This window comes from Octopus bimaculoides, chromosome 4, assembly GCF_046866305.1.
Source record: "Octopus bimaculoides isolate indiv1 chromosome 4, ASM4686630v1, whole genome shotgun sequence".
NCBI lineage: Eukaryota > Metazoa > Mollusca > Cephalopoda > Octopoda > Octopodidae > Octopus > Octopus bimaculoides.
The window spans coordinates 24,495,900-24,516,182 of record NC_142931.1 but is presented as its reverse complement, the minus strand read 5'-3'; the positions used below and the strand labels follow the sequence as shown (position 1 = coordinate 24,516,182).

General features: G+C 37.2%; 1 protein-coding gene across 2 annotated transcripts in view; it reads left to right on the top strand.

Moving 5' to 3' along the window:
* Positions 1–987: 987 nt before the first annotated feature.
* Positions 988–20,283, top strand: part of LOC106883037 (transcription factor CP2) — a 50,171-nt gene continuing 30,875 nt past the window's right edge. The window contains exons 1-3 of one of the 2 annotated variants that reach the window (XM_089350512.1): positions 988–2,337; positions 2,760–2,810; positions 17,890–17,966. In XM_089350512.1, the coding sequence (XP_089206638.1) occupies positions 2,168–2,337; positions 2,760–2,810; positions 17,890–17,966 (298 nt within the window). In that variant the 5' untranslated portion in view covers positions 988–2,167. The remainder of the gene's footprint in view (positions 2,338–2,759; positions 2,811–17,889; positions 17,967–20,283) is intronic. The other variant, XM_089350511.1, reaches the window with a different exon arrangement.

Here is a 20,283-nt window from a genome sequence, read left to right as displayed (position 1 = left end):
TTAGGATAATTATTAGAATTTTTGGTGATCATTTTCCTTCTACTTTTATCAAAATTTAGAGCATATGGAGGCCTTAAGCGTAGTGAGAAAGGAACTTTTAAACACCCCCTCATATATATATATATATATATATATATGTATGTATGTTATATACTGCTTAAAGGTTTTCAAGACATTGGACATATATATGGTACTGATGAACATTGAGTTTGTACACATGAAGGAAACATTACTGTCTCAGCTTATTGGTACATTCCTAAATCAGTGTTATCTTTTGATACAGTCACTTCTGACTGAAATTAATCTATCAACTGTATATCTATTCAGATATATTATTTCTACTGGTGTATGTGATTTTAGAGTTATGTGCATATACATATACTCCCACATTTTATGCCTATATAAATGTACATACCTTCAATTATATACTTGCTATCCCATCCCAGTTAATTTTTAATTTAATAATTAAGCAGTTAATGCTGTGAATGAGATGGGGTGGGGTGTCTCTGAATTTTTAAGTCTGTTAAGAATGGAAAAGAGCAATTTGGCTTTCATTGGTCTTATTTATACTCACCTACATGCATCCATAAATATACGTGCAGATATCAGACATAGACAAGTATATGTCTGATAGATAAAATCATTAGTTACATCATTGCAATATTTATTTATTTCCTCTGTAAATTTGATTTGTTTTTTTTATATAATTTTCATTTTGAATTAAAAGCCATGATAGTGTTGTCTCCCTTGCCATTAACTACAAGGCCAATGTGTGTGTGTGCGCGCGAAAGTGAGTTAAGGTCGTTTTTGTGTGACGTCATAGTTCCATGTATTTTTACTGTTAAAGAAAAAATATAATATCTGTAACTTATTAACTTTTTATTTCCTATTGACAAAAAAAATTAAAAGAAAAATTTAATGTAAAGCGAGCTAAATAAATTTGACATGCTAAAACAATTATTTTTCACGACAAACGAATTAATTGTCGATAACTGCCATAGAATGCTATAATTGACCGCCATGATTCAGACTTTCTACGGCCGATAACTCTATATATTTATTTTTTATGTGGGAGTTGAAAAATCGTCTTTCGTTGAAACGTCTACTTATATCCGATTGGAAAACCTTAGAAATTTGATTTATGCACTTAATATGGAGTAAAATATTTTTTGCCTAAGGAATATCGCAAATGAAAATTGATTACGTAGTGTAAATAATTGAAAATCTGTCACACTGAAGAAACCATAAACATTTGGTGCCTGGATGGGTTTTAGCAAAACCATCCAGGTTTAACCCTTTTCCGTGTATATCTACCTTTAATCTGTTATTTTAATCTTATTGTTTTCTTATAAGAATCGTTAATTATTCCAAATTTAACGATGTATTTTTATCGACAATATAACTTTTTATAACTTGGATGTATTAACATTATCTATTACTTTTGCCTGGTTTGTACGTTGCAGTTGAACTTTGTTGTTATATCTGAATATATTTATAAAATATATAAACTCTTTTTAAATATACATAAAAGTGTAGCAATGTAATTGGGACAACTCTTCTATTTATGTATTACGTTTTTATTCTACTGGGCAGTGGTCGAAGTTTTGAATTACGGTCCCTTTCAGAATTTCTGTAACAGGGAACAGTTTTTGAAGGACCCTCCTTGAAAGATGTTTACTTTTTTCTGTGTTCTCTTTGACCATCATTATTGCTTGCTTTCTGACGCACCTGATTTGTGAGCATGGCAGTTTTCTGAACATATTACCGTGTCGACTCTCTGTAATATGACTTGATTTATCACCAAAAACATAATTGTCTAATTTAAATTCGTTTGAAATCTAAAACTATTTTCTTTTCATGCATTCTTTCCTTCAACCTGCTTTCCACATACTGCCATAGGCAAGCACTCGCATTTATTGTTAACAATTGAATTTGGAGGTGTTGTTATTGTTTTTAGTCTAATTTAAATTTTTTTTTCCTTTTTTAGCTATAATATCGAATCACATACATTTAGATATATACCATATAGCTGACCCTATGTCTCCTCCTTCACCCTGTTTTGTACTGTTCACCGCCTGAGCGGGATCAGTCTCAGGCGTGTGTTTTGTCCCCTTGTGTCGTATATGTGTGTTACTTCGTGTGAAATTGTTACCGTTCAGTTTGTACTATGTCCGTCAACTGGTCAGATGATTCTTCTACGGCCGGAAAACGGTCAAAAATTATTCACAGTCTCTCTCAGGTGACTAACTGGGATATTGATGGAGGACTTGCTGCAGACTTCGATGGTTCGCTGTCCGGACTCGGGTCTGAACTTGGTTCAGGAACTTACAATATGAGGTGAGCTACGACAATTTTTGTTATATGATAGCTTTTGCAAAATTTCGATTTCGTTTTGAACTACATGCTGCCAACCTGTGCGTACTAATGATTTCAAATGCAAAAAGTATTAGGACTTCAAGTAAATGGTTTTGCATGTCATTCTACAATATTATTTTCCATTTACTTTACCTCTCTTGAATATAAGAAAAAAATTAAAATAAAACTTTGATTCGCAAATATATTTCAGAATTTGTTTTTCTTTAACTGAAACTACATTCAAACTTTCTGTACGATTTACTCATTTTTTTGAAATCCTTGTTCTGTAATCCCATATTGTTAATTTAGTCACTAATTTCTGTAATGTTATTTAAAATACTCTTACTTCTCACATTTTTTTCTGAATCAAAACTAAAGTGTAGTTTTTAACCTTTCTTCTTCAGTGAAGCTCTTTTGGCTCTTCCTGTATTTAAGCAAGAGAATCTTGAGAATGGGTAAGTGTATTTTCTTTAATTTCTGCTGGCTATTAAATAGTGTTAAGATAACCACTCTATAATGCGTACACGAACTTCTGACTTCATTAAAAGTTTTTACACCCAACAAATTTTACATAGATTTATAAGATAGAGTGAAAATTAAAGTTTTTACTGAGCAATTATCATTACATTTAAAGAATGCATTCCCTTTTTTTCTCTTTATTCAAATTCAAAATTGATCTTAGTTGATGAAAAAGAAAATTTCAAATCTCCTGGGCCTCACCGAGGCGATGACTACGGACCGAGACCTTTGGAAATGGGCTGTGCGTGAGAAGACCCGGCAAGCCAAGTAAGATCGTTGCCAGTGCCCCTGGACTGGTTCTTGTGCGGGTGGCACATGAGATGCACCATTTTGAGCGTGGCCGTTGCCAGTACCGCCTGACTGGCTCCTGTAGGATTTTCGAGCGAGATCGTTGCCAGTGTCCCTGGACTGGCTTGTGCGGGTGGCACATAAAAGACACCATTTCGAGCGTGGCCGTTTTCGTGCGGGTGACACGTAAAAGCACCCACTACACTCTCTGAGTGGTTGGCGATAGGAAGGGCATCCAGCTGTAGAAACTCTGCCAAATCAGACTGGAGCCTGGTGTTGCCATCCGGTTTCACCAGTCCTCAGTCAAATCGTCCAACCCATGCTAGCATGGAAAGCGGACGTTAAACGATGATGATGATGATGATGATGATGATGATGTAATGGTAGGCAAGTTTTGGCCTGACATTGCTACTTGAAGGTAGCACTTCATAGAAAGTTTCCAGAGCTAAACAGACTCTTGTTTTCTTTCTCTAATATACAGCATTCTTATAACTTTTGAAATATTCTGGTACCAGTTTTCTCATTTAGATTTAAGTTTTGACTCCTGATTTGGTGTTTGATATGAAATTTAAGAATACTGTCCTCATTGCAGCATATCTCAAAGAACTCTAATAGACATATGGAATAAACAGTTTTTGAATGGGAATGATGTTAGACAGATATTAACCCTTTTGATGCCAACCCACTTAAGACTGCTCTTGGTTCTTTGATACAAATTTCCCATTTTAAAGTGATCTAAATTAAGACCTTCCATCAAAATTTCATATTAATTTAAGTTCCATGCACCAACTTAATAATGACAGTTATTTTACAACATTCTTCATTATTTTCAAAATTAATTGAAACAAAGAATATGGTGACAAGAGGGTTAAAGTAGAATATTTTTAGATAGTTTTTTTTTACCTTGGTAAGACCTTGACCTCAGGAAGATGGCCTTGCTCTATTTGTAGAAAAAGTGTAATTGGAATCACATTATTGAATGATATAGTTATTGGGTATACAAAAAGTGTAATAGTCTACCATTGATATCTAAGTCAGTTGTTGTTGTTGGTTTGGTTTAAATCTGTTTTTCCATACTGGTCTGGGTATGTATGAAAATAATTTTTTATATTCTTTGATCAGTGTTATTGCTCTGTCTTTATAATAGGCCCATTGCACTTGAACTAAGAATTTACATGTACCCTGCCACTCCATTTTAAAGATAAGAGTTTGAAGTGGATTTACCTGCTAGCAGATTGAAAATCTATGTAGAAGTTCCCTTGCTGGTTTGCATACAATAAGATGAATCTTAAATACACGGAGGTAATATGACCGATGCCGGTGTCACATAATTGGCACCCACGCCTGGTGGCATGTAAAAAGCATCATTTGAGCATTGGGCCACATGGAGGCAATGTGGCTGATGCTGGTGTCACGTAACTGGCACCTGTACCAAATCAGATGAGTCTGGTGCAGCCCCTCAGCTTAACAGCTCATGTCAAACCATCTAATCCATGCCAGCATGGACAATGGATATTAAATGATGGTGATGATGATTTACAACAAATATAAAGTCAACTAAAAAAAGGTTTGGAGGTTGAGTTGTTTGACTGAAATTCTTTAAGGTGGTGCCCCAGCTTGGCCATAGTTTAAAGACTGAAACAAAATATGAGCTGTCATTGTGGTTGAAGGTTTAAAACATTGTGGGAACTTTTATGCGTTTACTGAATCCATTTGAAATAGTAACAGAATCTCATAAATCACATTCTACTGTCTTGGAAAAGGAAGGATATATTGGATAATAAAGTTGTAGATATGAATAAAAGGCAGGATGGTCAAGACTAGAATGTATTTGATCATAAGCCTAATAAGTTATGGCTGATCTGAGACTAAACAGCTGTTGCTTTGAAGATATTTACCTGATTTAACTCTTTTTTTTCTTCTTTTCATTGTTCTATTAATTTTGCCTTACTTTGCAAAACTGTTTATAGCCTAAATATAGGTACCATGCTTTGGTTGGTTCAGGGTTACAGGTAGGTAGTGGAAGGTGACATGACAACTGGTAAAAATCACATTCACAAAATACACCAACAGTAGGCGTAGGAGTGGCTGTGTGGTAAGTAGCTTGCTTACAAACCACATGGTTCCAGGTGCAGTCCCACTGCGTGGCACCTTGGGCAAGTGTCTTCTACTATAGCCTCGGGCCGACCAACGCATTGTGAGTGGATTTGGTAGACGGAAACTGAAAGAAGCCCGTCGTATATATGTATGTATATATATATATATATATATATATATGTTTGTCTGTTTGTCCCCCCAACATCGCTTGACAGCCGATGCTGGTGTATTTACGTCCCCGTAACTTAGCGGTTCGGCAAAAGAGAATGATAGAATAAGTACTAGCTTACAAAAAATAAGTCCTGGGGTCGATTTACTCGACTAAAGGTGGTGCTCCAGCATGGCCACAGTCAAATGACTGAAACCAGTAAAAGAGTAAATCTTATATCAGCAAATTTCATCCAAATTCATACAATAGTTATATTTTTATGAGTTTTATACTGGACTGACTGGATTGCTTCAAAATCTCTAGTCTCTAACAGAGTTTAGAGATTTATATAGAGAAAATGTGAAGGCACGTGGCCTAGTGGTTAGGCTGCTGCACTTATGATCAGTAGAAGGAGAGTTTGATTCCGAGACCTGGAAGTGCATTGTATTCTTGAGCAAAACGCTTCATTTCATGTTGCTCCAGTCCTCCTTTTGGTCAGGGGATAATGTTGACCTGCTCTCCTAGCCAGCAGGTCGACATCGTTTGAAGGCTAAAACAATGCAAAGCACATTGTGACCAGCAGTGTATAACAATACCAGATAGTCTGGTTGGTCATGTGATGTAGAGAAAGCATTATAGGATTTAAAGTGTTAATATGTTGTTAAGCTTGTATTGCTGAAAGTAAGACATAAAAAAAAAAGGACTCATTAAGAAAAATATTAATTATTTGAAAGTTTTCAGAAGAGAAATTTATAATTGGAGATATAAGGATGTCATACAACAAAAGTCAAACAAGATAACAATATATTACATGATTTAGTGATGTTCAACACAGTATATCCGATGTTCAAAAGATAGAATTTCAAAGATCATTTAAAAATAAAATGAAATTTAAAAAGTTGGTGAGGGTACAGGGATCTTTAGGAAAAGGCAAGTTAGTTTTTGCATTTCCTATTATTGCTGGTTTTATTTTAAATTTTGCTGCTTTCTTCAAAATCACTCCAAAAAAAAGTTAGTGTATATCATAAATGAGATTTTTTCCTGTTATTCCATTGCTCTCCACCCAAAAAACGTGTGCTTTATGCATTAATATGTATTAAACACAAATAAGCCTGAAATGACTGTGCTTTCCATTAGAAGTGAATGAATTAAAATTTGTTGATTTTGAGATCCAGTTGATAGCCATTTCTTAAGCCTTATAGATGTGGAATAGATAAGTGTTTAAGGTATTGGAGTACCATTTCACAGATCCTAAATTTAGATTTGCTCCAGATATGTCCATGTGTTTCAACTCACTTTGATGTTGGAAATGGATATGGATATCAGATCTTTTAGCAGTCTTTTAGACTGTTTGTCGTCTTATCCAGAATATTTACCTCTGACACAAGATTGCCTTTCTATATAATGTAGTTTCACTCAGTCAAAGGGAATTTTAGTCTTGGGAGCTGCATGGAGACCTCATTAGTGCCAGTTCCATGGAAAAGTATTCAGTACACTCTATAAAGTGGTTGGCATTATGAAGGAAGTCTGGCCATAGAAACCCTGTTGACATTGGAGCACAATGCTGTCCTAGGATCTGTTGGATCCTATCAAAACATCTAATCTATACCAGCATGAAAGATGGATGTTAAAAGGTGATAATGTTACAGGTATATCTATTTGGTTTAAAAGTTCACTTTGGAATCATATGGGTTCATGTTTTGCCTCTCTTTCAGCAAGTGTTTCTACTGTAACCTTGGGTGAGTGAAATCAATAAAAAAATTTGCTTAATGATATAAAATCAGTTAGGTGACAATCTGAGGAATCCATATCCAGGCTAATCTAAGAGACATTTTCTCATTCTGTAATATAGGTCTGTAAATGTAGGCACTTGAGAGGTGTTTGGTAATAAGTGAATATATCTGGTAGATATGTAAATATTTTGTTTATGTGGTGCTTTTTTTTAAGTATTGGTTTAGTGTCAATGATCTGAGCCAATGGACCTTTGCAAGCCTTCTGTGACTGTTGAGATAGATGCTGTTAATACCCTTCCTGAAATTGTTGCTAAAACTTGACTGCAGAAAAGGAATTCCAGATGGCTGACACTTTGGGAAAAGAAAAAGACTCAATATGATGATTAGTGTGGACCTTTACTGGACATAAGACAGACAATGAAAAAAGAAAGTGAGTTTAGGTTGTACAAACCAGCTTGCTCTGAGGAGCAGACGTAATTTTCTATAGTTCCAGGTCCACCCATTCTTTGTGAGTACAATTGAGTTGACAGAAACTGTATAGAAGCCTTTTCTAGGGATTGTCTGTAATTCAAAGTTGCAGTTTTGTTGAGCTGTGTCTTGCTGATTCCGCTTGAGACTTTGCATTAAAGGTATTTGTCTATCAAGTGGTTGGTGAGTAAGTGGAGACCTGGGGTTAAGGGGATCCTTTAGCCTCGTTGAGTACATGACAACCTCTAGTGTTGGTTCCATGATAAAATGTACCAAGTACACACCATACAGTGTGGTCTTTCAGAAAAATGCATCCAGTAAAAGTGGTATGATGTTAGGAAGGGAATCTGACTAGAAATCAAGCCAAAAATGAAATGTATAAGTGAGATGTGGTAATCTGGCCTGTCTAGAAGAGCAGTATTTCTAAATAAGAACTGACTTGAATTATGATGCTCTATCCAACATTTGTCAGCTTGTAAAGACTACATAAAAGGATGAGGATGATGATGATGATGATTAATGCTTGGGAGAAGGTCTGGCTGGTGCTCTTGTTCATCCTCTTGCACACAACACATATTTACTCTCCCGTTCCAGCATCTCTGTAATCTCTCCTGACCTACCTTTCATTCTGCCATCATTGATGGTAGCTGCTCTGAAGTTGAAAACAAGGTTTATTGAAAGATGGTTTCTCTGCTTGCTATCTTCTGTACTTGAAATAAAGAAAGCTTATGCAATCACTTTGCTACAACTGAAAAGTGTTCACAAATAGATGTTTTTGTTTTCTGGTAGATCTCCCACACCTCAACATAATTACTATGAGCAATCATCATCATTATTGAACATGGTATGTGGTGTCCTAATTGCCAGGTATATGGTGTTATGAAGAGCAGACTGCTGTTGGCACCAACATGTATACAAATATTGACCTTAATATGTTGTGACATATATATATATATATATATATATATATATATATATATATATATATATTGTGTGTGTAAGTGAAGTTGATACATCAGCATATAATATATATTATGATTATACAGAAGTGTGGAACAGTTGTAAGTTGTACATTGAGATAGGGGTTTCTAATGGAATTTCCAGTGTGAGGTTGAGGAGATGACAGTATTTTCCAAAGGAGTGCATCATGAAAGGCTTATGGAGAAGAGAAGCATGTCATGTTCAACTTACTGACTCCAGATGGATTTTCTACAGAAGTAGAAATTTAGTAAACAAATGTTGGAGAAGATGTATGTTAAATAGAATGGGTATAGAGAGAGGAGGAGGAGGAGGGTGAAAGTATTGTTGGGATCTTTGGATTAATAGAGATATTTAAAAGGTTGAAGGCAGAGAAATTCTTGAAGAAATCTAGATGGTTTTTCTTAAGGCAGAAATTAAATATGTACAATATGAATAGTCGTTAATGAATAAAAATTTATGAGTAGATAGGCGCAGGAGTGGCTGTGTGGTAAGTAGCTTGCTTACCAACCACATGGTTCCGGGTTCAGTCCCACTGCATGGCACCTTGGGCAAGTGTCTTCTACTATAGCCTCGAGCCGACCAAAGCCTTGTGAGTGGATTTCGTAGACGGAAACTGAAAGAAGCCCGTCGTATATATGTATGTGTTTGTGTGTCTGTGTTTGTCCCCCCAACATCGCTTGACAACCGATGTGGGTGTGTTTACGTCCCCGTAACTTAGCGGTTTGGCAAAAGAGACCGATAGAATAAGTACTAGGCTTCCAAAGAATAAGTCCTGGGGTTGATTTGCTCGACTAAAGGCGGTGCTCCAGCATGGCCGCAGTCAAATGACTGAAACAAGTAAAAGAGTAGAGTAAAAGAGAGATATATGTTAAATAGAAATGTTAAATTCTTTTTTAATGATGACTGGAAAGCAGACAGAATCATAACCAAGGCAAGAAGAGGTTTCCTTATAATACAAGTTATGACAAATTAATTTTATATAATATGCACAGTCATTCATTAGCACAAGTTCTCAGATAAACCAAAGAAAATTTGGTAGACGAAAGTTATGAGAAGATATATTACATATCCAAGGAGACACAGAGAGAGTGAAATACTAAGAGAAATTTTAGCCATGATGAATGACAGAGAAACTCTTAATGGCTAGAAGACATTTTTGTTTTTGTGAGACTGAAATTAAATCTAAATAATAATAGTTTATCTGTTTGTATTTGAAGAACTTGGGAAGATATCTTGCTTGGAAATAGCTGAGAGTTGGTGACAAGGAATGTCATCCAACCCCTGCAAATATGGAAAAGTAGACATTAAAATGATGTTATTTATGTGTGTGTGTGTGTGTGTGTATAACAATTACTATATTTGGCATATATAATGCACCTTTTTCCACCTTTTTCCCTAAAAAATGGCTAAAGAAAAATTGCCCCAGGACAAGTTAGACTTGGATTGCTTTAAATATTACATATTTAAATGCATTAAAAACAGTTTTTCATGGATATACTCTGCTAAAATTAGATTACATCTGTATGTCCATGTATTTTATGTCATTAGATACAATACATCATGAAAGCCAGAGATTCACAGGTGCTTCCTCATCTCTCTGATCCCAGACCAATATACTATCTGTATTCATGTCTTATAGACCCAGTACAAACAAATGTCTCTTACCTGGGTATAATAAGTTCTGTAAGTTTCTTGTTATTGCTCTTTAGGTGTTAATCTTTACTCAGTTTAGATAAGACTTTTACTAGCATTTGACAGCTCACCTTTACAATTGTGCTTGAACTTTTTCCTGTCCAACAGAATACTATCAGCCCTTTTGTGTTTGCACCTGGTTGCTGTTTTTATTGGAATGTTCAACCAGTATTCCTTATTTTTTTAAATGAATGGAGACATTTAGGTTCTGGTGTACTTTTGGTATGAACTTCAGTACAAATCTTGCAGATATTACTAAAAATGGTTTTAGCAACAGTGCTTTGTCTCATAAGTAACTTATGGGCATTTTGGGACAGTTACTAGAAATGTGGCTGATATCTATTACATTGGTTCAATTAACATTCATTTGGTATCACAAAGCGGATGCTTAGAAGTGTCCTTATCTTTCTTATTGATGAAGTATTTAGTAGCTATTTCCTGTTCTTGAACAAGAAACACTCAGCTTTCTAAGTTAGCTGTGATACATCTACCACAGGTCTAGGAGAGGCTACTCTTCATGTCAGTATTTTTTGTTGTGAGTGTATATGCATGTATGTATCTGTTACCTTTGGACTAGACCTATGTGCCATGAGTATTGCAGGAAGGCTGCAGGAATGTTAGTATGAGGTAGTTGAAGCTTCAAAGTGAGAGTAGAGAATGATGTTAAAGTAAATAGAGAAACTCCAAGATTTGAGGAGGAGTGGTGAAAGGAGGTGCAGAAACAGTTGCTCTAAACAGTCATTTGACCGACAAGCCTTGTACATGTCTCTGTGTGAACAGTGATGCACATATATATGCATACACACGTTTTTATACATAGGATGTTCACATATATAGGTATGCATATAAATCGATACTTATTCACATGCATACGTTTGCACACACGGACACAGAGTAAATACAGTGTGTCTAAGAAACTACTTTATCATTCTGGTTCTTTATATTTTGAGTTCTTGAGCATGAGTGGTAACTTGCCCCAGACGTGGGTCAAGTAACGACATCTGATCCACAGTTTGTTCTCCTGCCCTTCCCTTTGTCTCACACACACACACACACACACACACACACATGCATGCATGTACTGAAATACCTTGTGCTGACTGGAGTGAAAGCCCAGAGGATTAATGTCACAGTAACTCAACAGTTGCATTATGATGAAATTGTGTCTGCAGCATCTGTTTTCAATTCCACAGAAACTGTGATCTGCCTTGGTGAATTTTGGAGTTAGTAGCCCTTGTAACACACACACACACGTGTGTGTGTGTGTGTGAATTTCTAGGCTTTAAGTATCAGTGATTATGATGATCTACAAACCGGTTTTTTTTTTTTTTTTTTTTTTTTTTTTTTTTCAAAATTTTGATTTCTCTTTCCATTCTGTCCTTACTCCTCTGTTGGAGAGAAAACAGCTGGCTATAACATTTTTATTTTAAAATTGCTTTTCTTAAAAATTCTTTTCAGAATTCAGTTTTAAGCATTGAAGCTTATGATTCTTAAAAAATAGGTCACACATTAAGGTCAGGGAGATTATGAATTAGTATTTGAGGGCAAGGTTAAGCTTTAGAGTTTAGGATTAAACAGAGAAGGAACAAGATTCAAAACAGTCATTTGATGAATTTTTCTTTTGCTTTTTGTGAAAAGGTAATCTGCTGTTCAAACAGACATCCAAAGATACTTTCTAAAATATAAAAAATGTAGTCTGATGTTCTGCTTCCGTGTTGAACCTTGGGCAAGTTTTGTCTACTATATTCCCGGATCAATCAAAGCTTTGTGAGGGGATATGGTAGAAGCCCATCATGTGTGTGCATGTGTATATGTGTGTCTTTGTGTTGTGTTTGACCCCACCACAGCAGCAAAAGAGACCAATAGAATAAGTATCAGACTTAAAAAGTAAATCCTGGATGGGGTGGAAGGGTTCAGTTGAATGGCTGAAACAAGTAAAAGTTGCATGTGTATGTGTGTAAATATATAAATATATATATATATCATCATCATCATCATCGTTTAACGTCCGCTTTCCATGCTAGCATGGGTTGGACGATTTGACTGAGGACTGGTGCAACCGGATGGCTACACCAGGCTCCAATCTAATTTGGCAGAGTTTCTACAGCTGGATGCCCTTCCTAACGCCAACCACTCAGAGAGTGTAGTGGGTGCTTTTACGTGTCACCCGCACGAAAACGGCCACGCTCGAAATGGTGTCTTTTATGTGCCACCCGCACAAGAGCCAGTCCAGGGGCACTGGCAACGATCTCGCTCGAAAACCCTACAAGGCCAGTCAGGCGGTACTGGCAACGGTCACGCTCAGGATGGTACATCTTATGTGCCACCCGCACAAGAGCCAGTCCAGGGGCACTGGCAATGATCTCACTTGGCTTGCCGGGTCTTCTCATGCACAGCACATTTCCAAAGGTCTCGGTCAGTAGTCATCGCCTCGGTGAGGCCCAATGTTCGAAGGTCTTGCCTCACCACCTCAGCCCAGGTCTTCCTGGGCCTACCTCTTCCACGGGTTCCCTCAACTGTTAGGGAGTGGCACTTTTTCACGCAGCTATCCTCATTCATTCTCACCACATGTCCAAACCAGCGCAATCGTCTCTCTTGCACACCACTACTGACGCTTCTTATGTTCAGCTTTTCTCTCAAGATACTTACACTCTGACGGGTATGCACATTTACATTACACATCCAGCGGAGCATACTGGCTTCATTCCTTGCGAGCTTACGCATGTCCTCAGCAGTCACAGCCCATGTTTCACTGCCATGTAGCATGGCTGTTCGTACACATGCGTCATACAGTCTGCCTTTTACTCTGAGTGAGAGTCCCTTTGTCGCCAGCAGAGGTAAGAGCTCTCTAAACTTGGCCCAGGCTATTCTTATTCTAGCAGTTACACTTTCAGCGCACCCACCCCCACTACTAACTTGGTCACCCAGATAGCGGAAGCTATCAACTACCTCGAGTTTTTCTCCCTGGAATGAGATAGAAGTTGTTTCCTGTTTGTTTACAGTGTTTATATATATATATATATATATATATATACTTGTGTATATAAAAACGACCAGTAACTGGTTTGTCAATATGCTAGAAAAAGATCACTTAAAAAATTCTCAAAGAAATAAACAAATACAATAATCCTATTAGGATCTCGGAAAATTTTTTCTGAACCTTCTGATTCTTTTAATGTGCTAGTTTCCTGGTATTAAATTGATATTAATTAATATCGAATTTTTACCCTATTATGTTAATTATATATATATATATATATATATATATATATACAAAATAATATTTTTATGGAAGCAACACAGGCGAAGTCGAAAAGAACATAATTAAAATACACATTTGAAACTTATATAAATACATATATTTTCTATAAAATGGAAATAAAATTTCAGAATACATAAATATATATAAATAGACAAATATCGATGCAATACATAAAACACGATTGATTTTAGGAAAAAAATTTTTTGTAAGTACATTTAAAATTATAATACTTTAGTATGATGAAATTAGAAATTTTTTTGAGAGACTTATTAAAAACAACAGAAGAAAAACTATGTTTGTTCTCCATCCTTTTGAGAATCAATAAAATAAGTAACTGTCGATGGTATTGACCTCTCCTCTAAAAGTTGCTGGCTTTGTGCCAAAATTAGAATTATTAGTCAGCTACTTTAATTGTTGATCAGTTGATCTGTTTGGTGGAGTATTAACAAGATTTGTGAGCATGCCATTTTAATGAATTTTGACTAGGGTTGTTTTTGCTTAAATTTTCTGAATATTATTATAAGAAAGTTTGATTAAATTATGAAGAACAAATAGGAAAAAAGGAAAACAGACAGCAGTAAAAATTATGATGAAATAACAATATATAATTTTCAAATATAAAAATATTAAAATCTTAAGTTCAGTTTTCCACTTCTGACATCAATTTTGTTGTAAGAATAAAAATGAAATTTTATAAAACTTTCACATGGTCAATTGATATACTATTGTGTTGAAGTTTTCTCATATCTGTAATGCTTTTAGAAACTAGTTATTCTCTCTTGAAATCTATGTCCAGTCCCCAGTCAAAAAGAAACAGGATGTATAATGTTTATTCTAGAAAATGGATGATGTGTAGTGTTTATTCCAGCGATTGTGTGAGCTGCATTAGCAGTTTTTGTTTTCTTCCAAATTGAGCAGACTTATAATCAAAAGTATTCCTACTGCAGATATCTTATCATTTGTTTTTTAGCATAGTGTACCTCATACTACAATAGTCAGTGTGTCTTTGTCTTAACCCTTTAGCATTCAGATTACTGTATGCTTATTTATTCACATTCTTTTGAATTAATCTTCCATTATCTTGTAGCTTCATGATTTCAAATGATGTGCTTGTTTGCTTTTAAAATAATACTGTAGAGTAGGTGTGGGAGGTCAAATCTGGCTGGTTTGAACTTAAAACAGGTAGAATATTCTAGCTGGATATTGCCAGTTTAAATGCTAAAAGGTTGATGATTAGATTAGATTTGTAGGGGATTTGGCTTCTACTTCTTGAAGGTTGTATGATTGTATGGTGTTGAATTTCTTTGGCCATGTGAACTGGATTGAAATATAATAATAGTGTTAACTAAAGTAAATGGGTAAAGGGATAGAACACAACCAAGGAAAAAATTAGATGAAAACAACAAATGGAAAACTAGAAAAAACGTAACGAAAAATTAGAAAAAAACACAATACACTGAAAATTTGCCCATTCTAATGCCATCCACTTTACAATGTGTACTGGGTGCTTTTTATGTGGTACTTGCACAAGTGCTTAACTCATCATCATCATCATCATCATCGTTTAACGTCCGCTTTCCATGCTAGCATGGGTTGGACGATTTGACTGAGGACTGGTGAAACCGGATGGCAACACCAGGCTCCAGTCCGATTTGGCAGAGTTTCTACAGCTGGATGCCCTTCCTAACGCCAACCACTCAGAGAGTGTAGTGGGTGCTTTTACGTGTCACCCGCACGAAAACGGCCACGCTCGAAATGGTGTCTTTTATGTGCCACCCGCACAAGCCAGTCCAGGGGCACTGGCAACGATCTCGCTCGAAAATCCTACAGGAGCCAGTCAGGCGGTACTGGCAACGGCCACGCTCAAAATGGTGCATCTCATGTGCCACCCGCACAAGAACCAGTCCAGGGGCACTGGCAACGATCTTACTTGGCTTGCCGGGTCTTCTCACGCACAGCCCATTTCCAAAGGTCTCGGTCCGTAGTCATCGCCTCGGTGAGGCCCAATGTACGAAGGTCTTGCCTCACCACCTCAGCCCAGGTCTTCCTGGGCCTACCTCTTCCACGGGTTCCCTCAACTGTTAGGGTGTGGCACTTTTTCACGCAGCTATCCTCCTCCATTCTCACCACATGTCCATACCAGCGCAATCGTCTCTCTTGCACGCCACAACTGATGCTTCTAATGTTCAGCTTTTCTCTCAAGATACTTACACTCTGACGGGTATTCACATTGACATTACACATCCAACGGAGCATACTGGCTTCATTCCTTGCGAGCTTACGTATGTCCTCAGCAGTTACAGCCCATGTTTCACTGCCATGTAGCATGGTTGTTCGTACGCATGCGTCATACAGTCTGCCTTTTACTCTGAGTGAGAGTCCCTTTGTCGCCAGCAGGGGTAAGAGCTCTCTAAACTTTGCCCAGGCTATTCTTATTCTAGCAGCTACACTTTCAGCGCACCCACCCCCACTACTAACTTGGTCGCCCAGATAGCGGAAGCTATCGACTACCTCTAGTTTTTCACCCTGGAATGAGATAGAAGTTGTTTCCTGTTTGTTTGCAGTCTTTATTGCACCTGAACATCTGCCACAAACAAAAACTAACTTGCTAGTTAACCTGCCTTTGATGTTGCTGCACCTCTTATGTGTCCATAGCTTGCACCGGGTACATCTTATAGAGTTACTACCTACTCCTTTTCTACATACTGAGCAGGGCCATCTACCTGAAGGGGTTTGTGTTTTATCTACCTTCCTACTTATTAGGATTTTGGTTTTAGCTAGGTTGACTCTAAGGCCCTTCAATTCTAGACCTTGCTTCCACACCTGAAACTTCTCCTCTAGTTCTGATAGTGACTCCGCAATTAGGGCAAGGTCATCAGCATAGAGGAGCTCCCAGGGGCAACCTGTCTTGAACTCCTCTGTGATTGCCTGGAGGACTATGGTAAATAATAGGGGGCTGAGGACGGAACCTTGGTGGACCCCTACCTCTACCCGGAATTCATTGCTGTACTCATTTCCAACCCTCACCTTACTGGCAGCATCTCTGTACATGGCTCGCACAGCTCTCACTAACCATTCTTCTATCCCAAGTTTCCTCATTGACCACCAGATAAGGGATCGGGGGACCCTGTCAAAGGCTTTCTCCATGTCAACGAAAGCCAGGTACAGAGGTTTATCCTTAGCTAGGTATTTCTCCTGCAACTGTCTCACTAGAAATAAGGCATCAGTAGTGCTTTTACCTGGCACGAACCCAAACTGCATCTCATCTAAATTGATTCGCTCCCTAATTAGTTGGGCTATGACCCTCTCTGTAACTTTCATAACCTGATCTAACAGCTTGATGCCTCTGTAATTATTTGTATCTAAAGCGTCCCCTTTACCTTTGTAGCAGTTGACTATGATGCTGCTACACCAGTCATAGGGTATGACTCCTTCGTGTATCACCTGGTTCGTAATACGGGTGACTAGGCTATAGCCAACACTGCCAGATATTTTGAGCATCTCTGCAGTGATTCCTGATGGGCCGGGGGCTTTCCCGGTCTTCATACTCTTAATTGCTTTATCTACCCTGGTACTATCAACTCGGATAGCTGGTCCCTCTATTGGGTCGACATAAGGCAGGCTCTCTTTCTCCCATTCATTCTCTTTATTAAGCAATCTATCGTAGTGGCATCTCCAGACCTCTTTCTTTGCATCCTCATTTAATGCAAGCGTACCATCATCCATGCGAACACATTTCTCTCCTACAACATCACTATTCTCTCTCCAACACTGTCTTGCAACACGAAATACCTCGAGTCTTTGGTCCTCACGGCGCAGAACATTGGCAAATCTTTCCTTATCTGCTTCCCCTCTGGCTAAATAAACCTGTCGCCTAGCCTCCCTTCTGGCACATTGGTACAATTCCCTGCTACCACCGTTCTTCCAGTCCTTCCAAGCCTGTTTCTTTTGTCTAATAGCCCTGTCTACCTCCTTGTTCCACCACCACGTTACTCTGGGTTGGGAGGGGACCTTACACCACCCACAAATCTGGTCGGTGGCTTTCAACAGGTTGTCCCGCAGAAATCTCCAATTGTCTTCCACGTTGTATGATGCTATATCCCCTTCTATTTCGTTAAATGCTTCAAGTAACTTGTCTCTAAGTCTCTGTCCGTTTGCAGGGTCTTTAAGCTTCCACACCCTTCTTCTCCAAGCCTGTCTAATTCTGGGCTAACTGTTTAATATATTAAAAATATTTTTCTTGAAAATTCCAAGAGGAAAAACTCATTTTACTGGTAATGATGTAAATGACAAACATTGTGGATAAACAAATAGTTTTAAAGTTATTTATTTATTTATTTTTTCAGTTTCCAGTATGTTCTTGGAGCTGCAACCTCACCTGCTGTTAAAAGAAACGAGGAAACCCTTACTTATTTGAATCAAGGTAAATATAAAGAAGAATATTTACATCATCATTGATAACAAGAACAAAAGAAAATTATAGTTTGGAATTTTCTTAACAATTCCAATTGTACTTTATGGGTGAAAATTATGGATGTTGGATGCTGAATGTGAGAAAGAGATCATGAAATGTCATAGAAAGGTATTTTGTTTTCCATATACAGAACAAACTAGCAAGCATTAGGAAAGAAGCTATTTGGACAGTTGCAAACTACTACACACTTCTCTTAATTGTCAGAAGGTAGAATATGGGGTGCTTCATCATGTAATCCAATATCATGATACTGTATGTCTGTCTATCAAATATGGTAAAAAGGAGTACAGAATGACCTTGATAAGTTATGGATTTTGAATAATTGATATTTTTTAGTATCTCCTAGGAAACACAGCTATGTAGGTTGTAGTGATTAAGATTTTTAGGGTCAAGTGACATACTAAGCAGACTAGTTTAGTGGAATTGCAGCCATGAAAGATGGGTGGGGTTGATAAACTATCAACACTATTATTATATTTCAATTGATAGCAAGCTCAAAAGTTGTTGTTGTCATTCAGGTCCAAGTCAACTCTGATCAAGAAAACTGGTGGCCAAAAGTATTGAAACTGTAACCATCCGTCTCTTTCTGAATGCTGTATGGCTCTATATTGCCTCAGTCATTTTCTACTATTTCTTCTTTGCAAGCTAAGCCAGCTATGCAAGATCTATTTCTAGCTGATCTAACACCATTTACTACTCATAACATTAGATGTATATGTAGAATTAATGAGACTGGGAAGTTCCAACCTGATTGGAGTTGGAAGCTACCAGTCTGATTTACCCTGTATACATACCAAATGAGGCTTTTTGATTGAGCCTTTGTACCCAAAGGATGGTTTGGCAGGAGCTGGCCAGGCAGAAACCTGCACCAGACTTCTGTGACTGTTTTGGCAAGGTTTTTACAGCTGGATGCCCTTCCAAATGCCAACCACTTTACAGTGTGGACTGGATGCTTTTAAGTGACGCACTGTAAAATGTTTAATTGATTAAAATATAATATTGATATATAATGTTTCCTGACTACTAGGGAGTAGTTCATTGGTTAGTAAGATTATGTGGTTGCAGTTGTTTAGCACCAAGCAGACCTACAAATCAGAAACATTCCAGCCATGACCCTCCAAGATGTTCTTCATTTTTTTTTTTTATCCAAGGTGTTCTTCATTTTTTTTAAAACAGGAGAATGTGACTTGAGGGAGATGAAAGAGTCTTGGATATTTATAACAGACCAAACAACCATATTGAGGTCCCTTTTTACTGGTTTTATTTATATCATGTTCTTCGACAAAGCATATTTTGAGAATTTCATCATCTTGCAATGACAAATTTGATTATTTATCTACTTTCAGAACATAGGTCTTTAGCATATTTTGTTTCATCATCATCATCATTTAACGTCCCTGTTCCCTGCTAGCATGGGTGGGACGATGCTTGTATTTCTATTTCTAGATTGGTAGTAATTTGTATAGATTAAAATGACTCAAAATCATGCCATGTTGGCCTATAGCATATTAATGTTTACAGCTGGCCATTAGCCCACAAGCAATTTGCCTGACCTTTGCCTTCTTGTTTCCAGTTTTGCAGGTTTCCACTAACAAACAACCTGCTTATAAATATGTTGTGCTAGTTTACATGTTTACCAGTCAAAAAACCATTTAGCTTCACCTGATATACATTACATTAGTTTTACCCTTTTTATACAAACCCAACTGAGACCACCCATGGTTACATTTTTATTTCATACACATAATTTTGTATTTCATACACATAATTTTGTATTTCACATTTTACTTGTACTTAACTGTAACTAAAGTAATTTTGAGATTAATTCCATAATAAGTTTATGGAAGAACTTTCTCCTGTGCATGATGAAACACCAGTTCAATATATCGATAAATAAACCATTTTATGAAATCAGTATGAAATCTTGATAATATTTTAAATATAAAGAAATGCATGTATTTAATTAGAAATATAGCAATGAACTGAAAAGATGATATACTCATTTCTTGAGAAATCAAAAATGAAAGTAGACCAAAGTACTTCATCATCATCATCATCATCATCATCGTTTAACGTCCGCTTTCCATGCTAGCATGGGTTGGACGATTTGACTGAGGACTGGTGAAACCGGATGGCAACACCAGGCTCCAGTCTGATTTGGCAGAGTTTCTACAGCTGGATGCCCTTCCTAACGCCAACCACTCAGAGAGTGTAGTGGGTGCTTTTACGTGTCACACGCACGAAAACGGCCACGCTCGAAATGGTG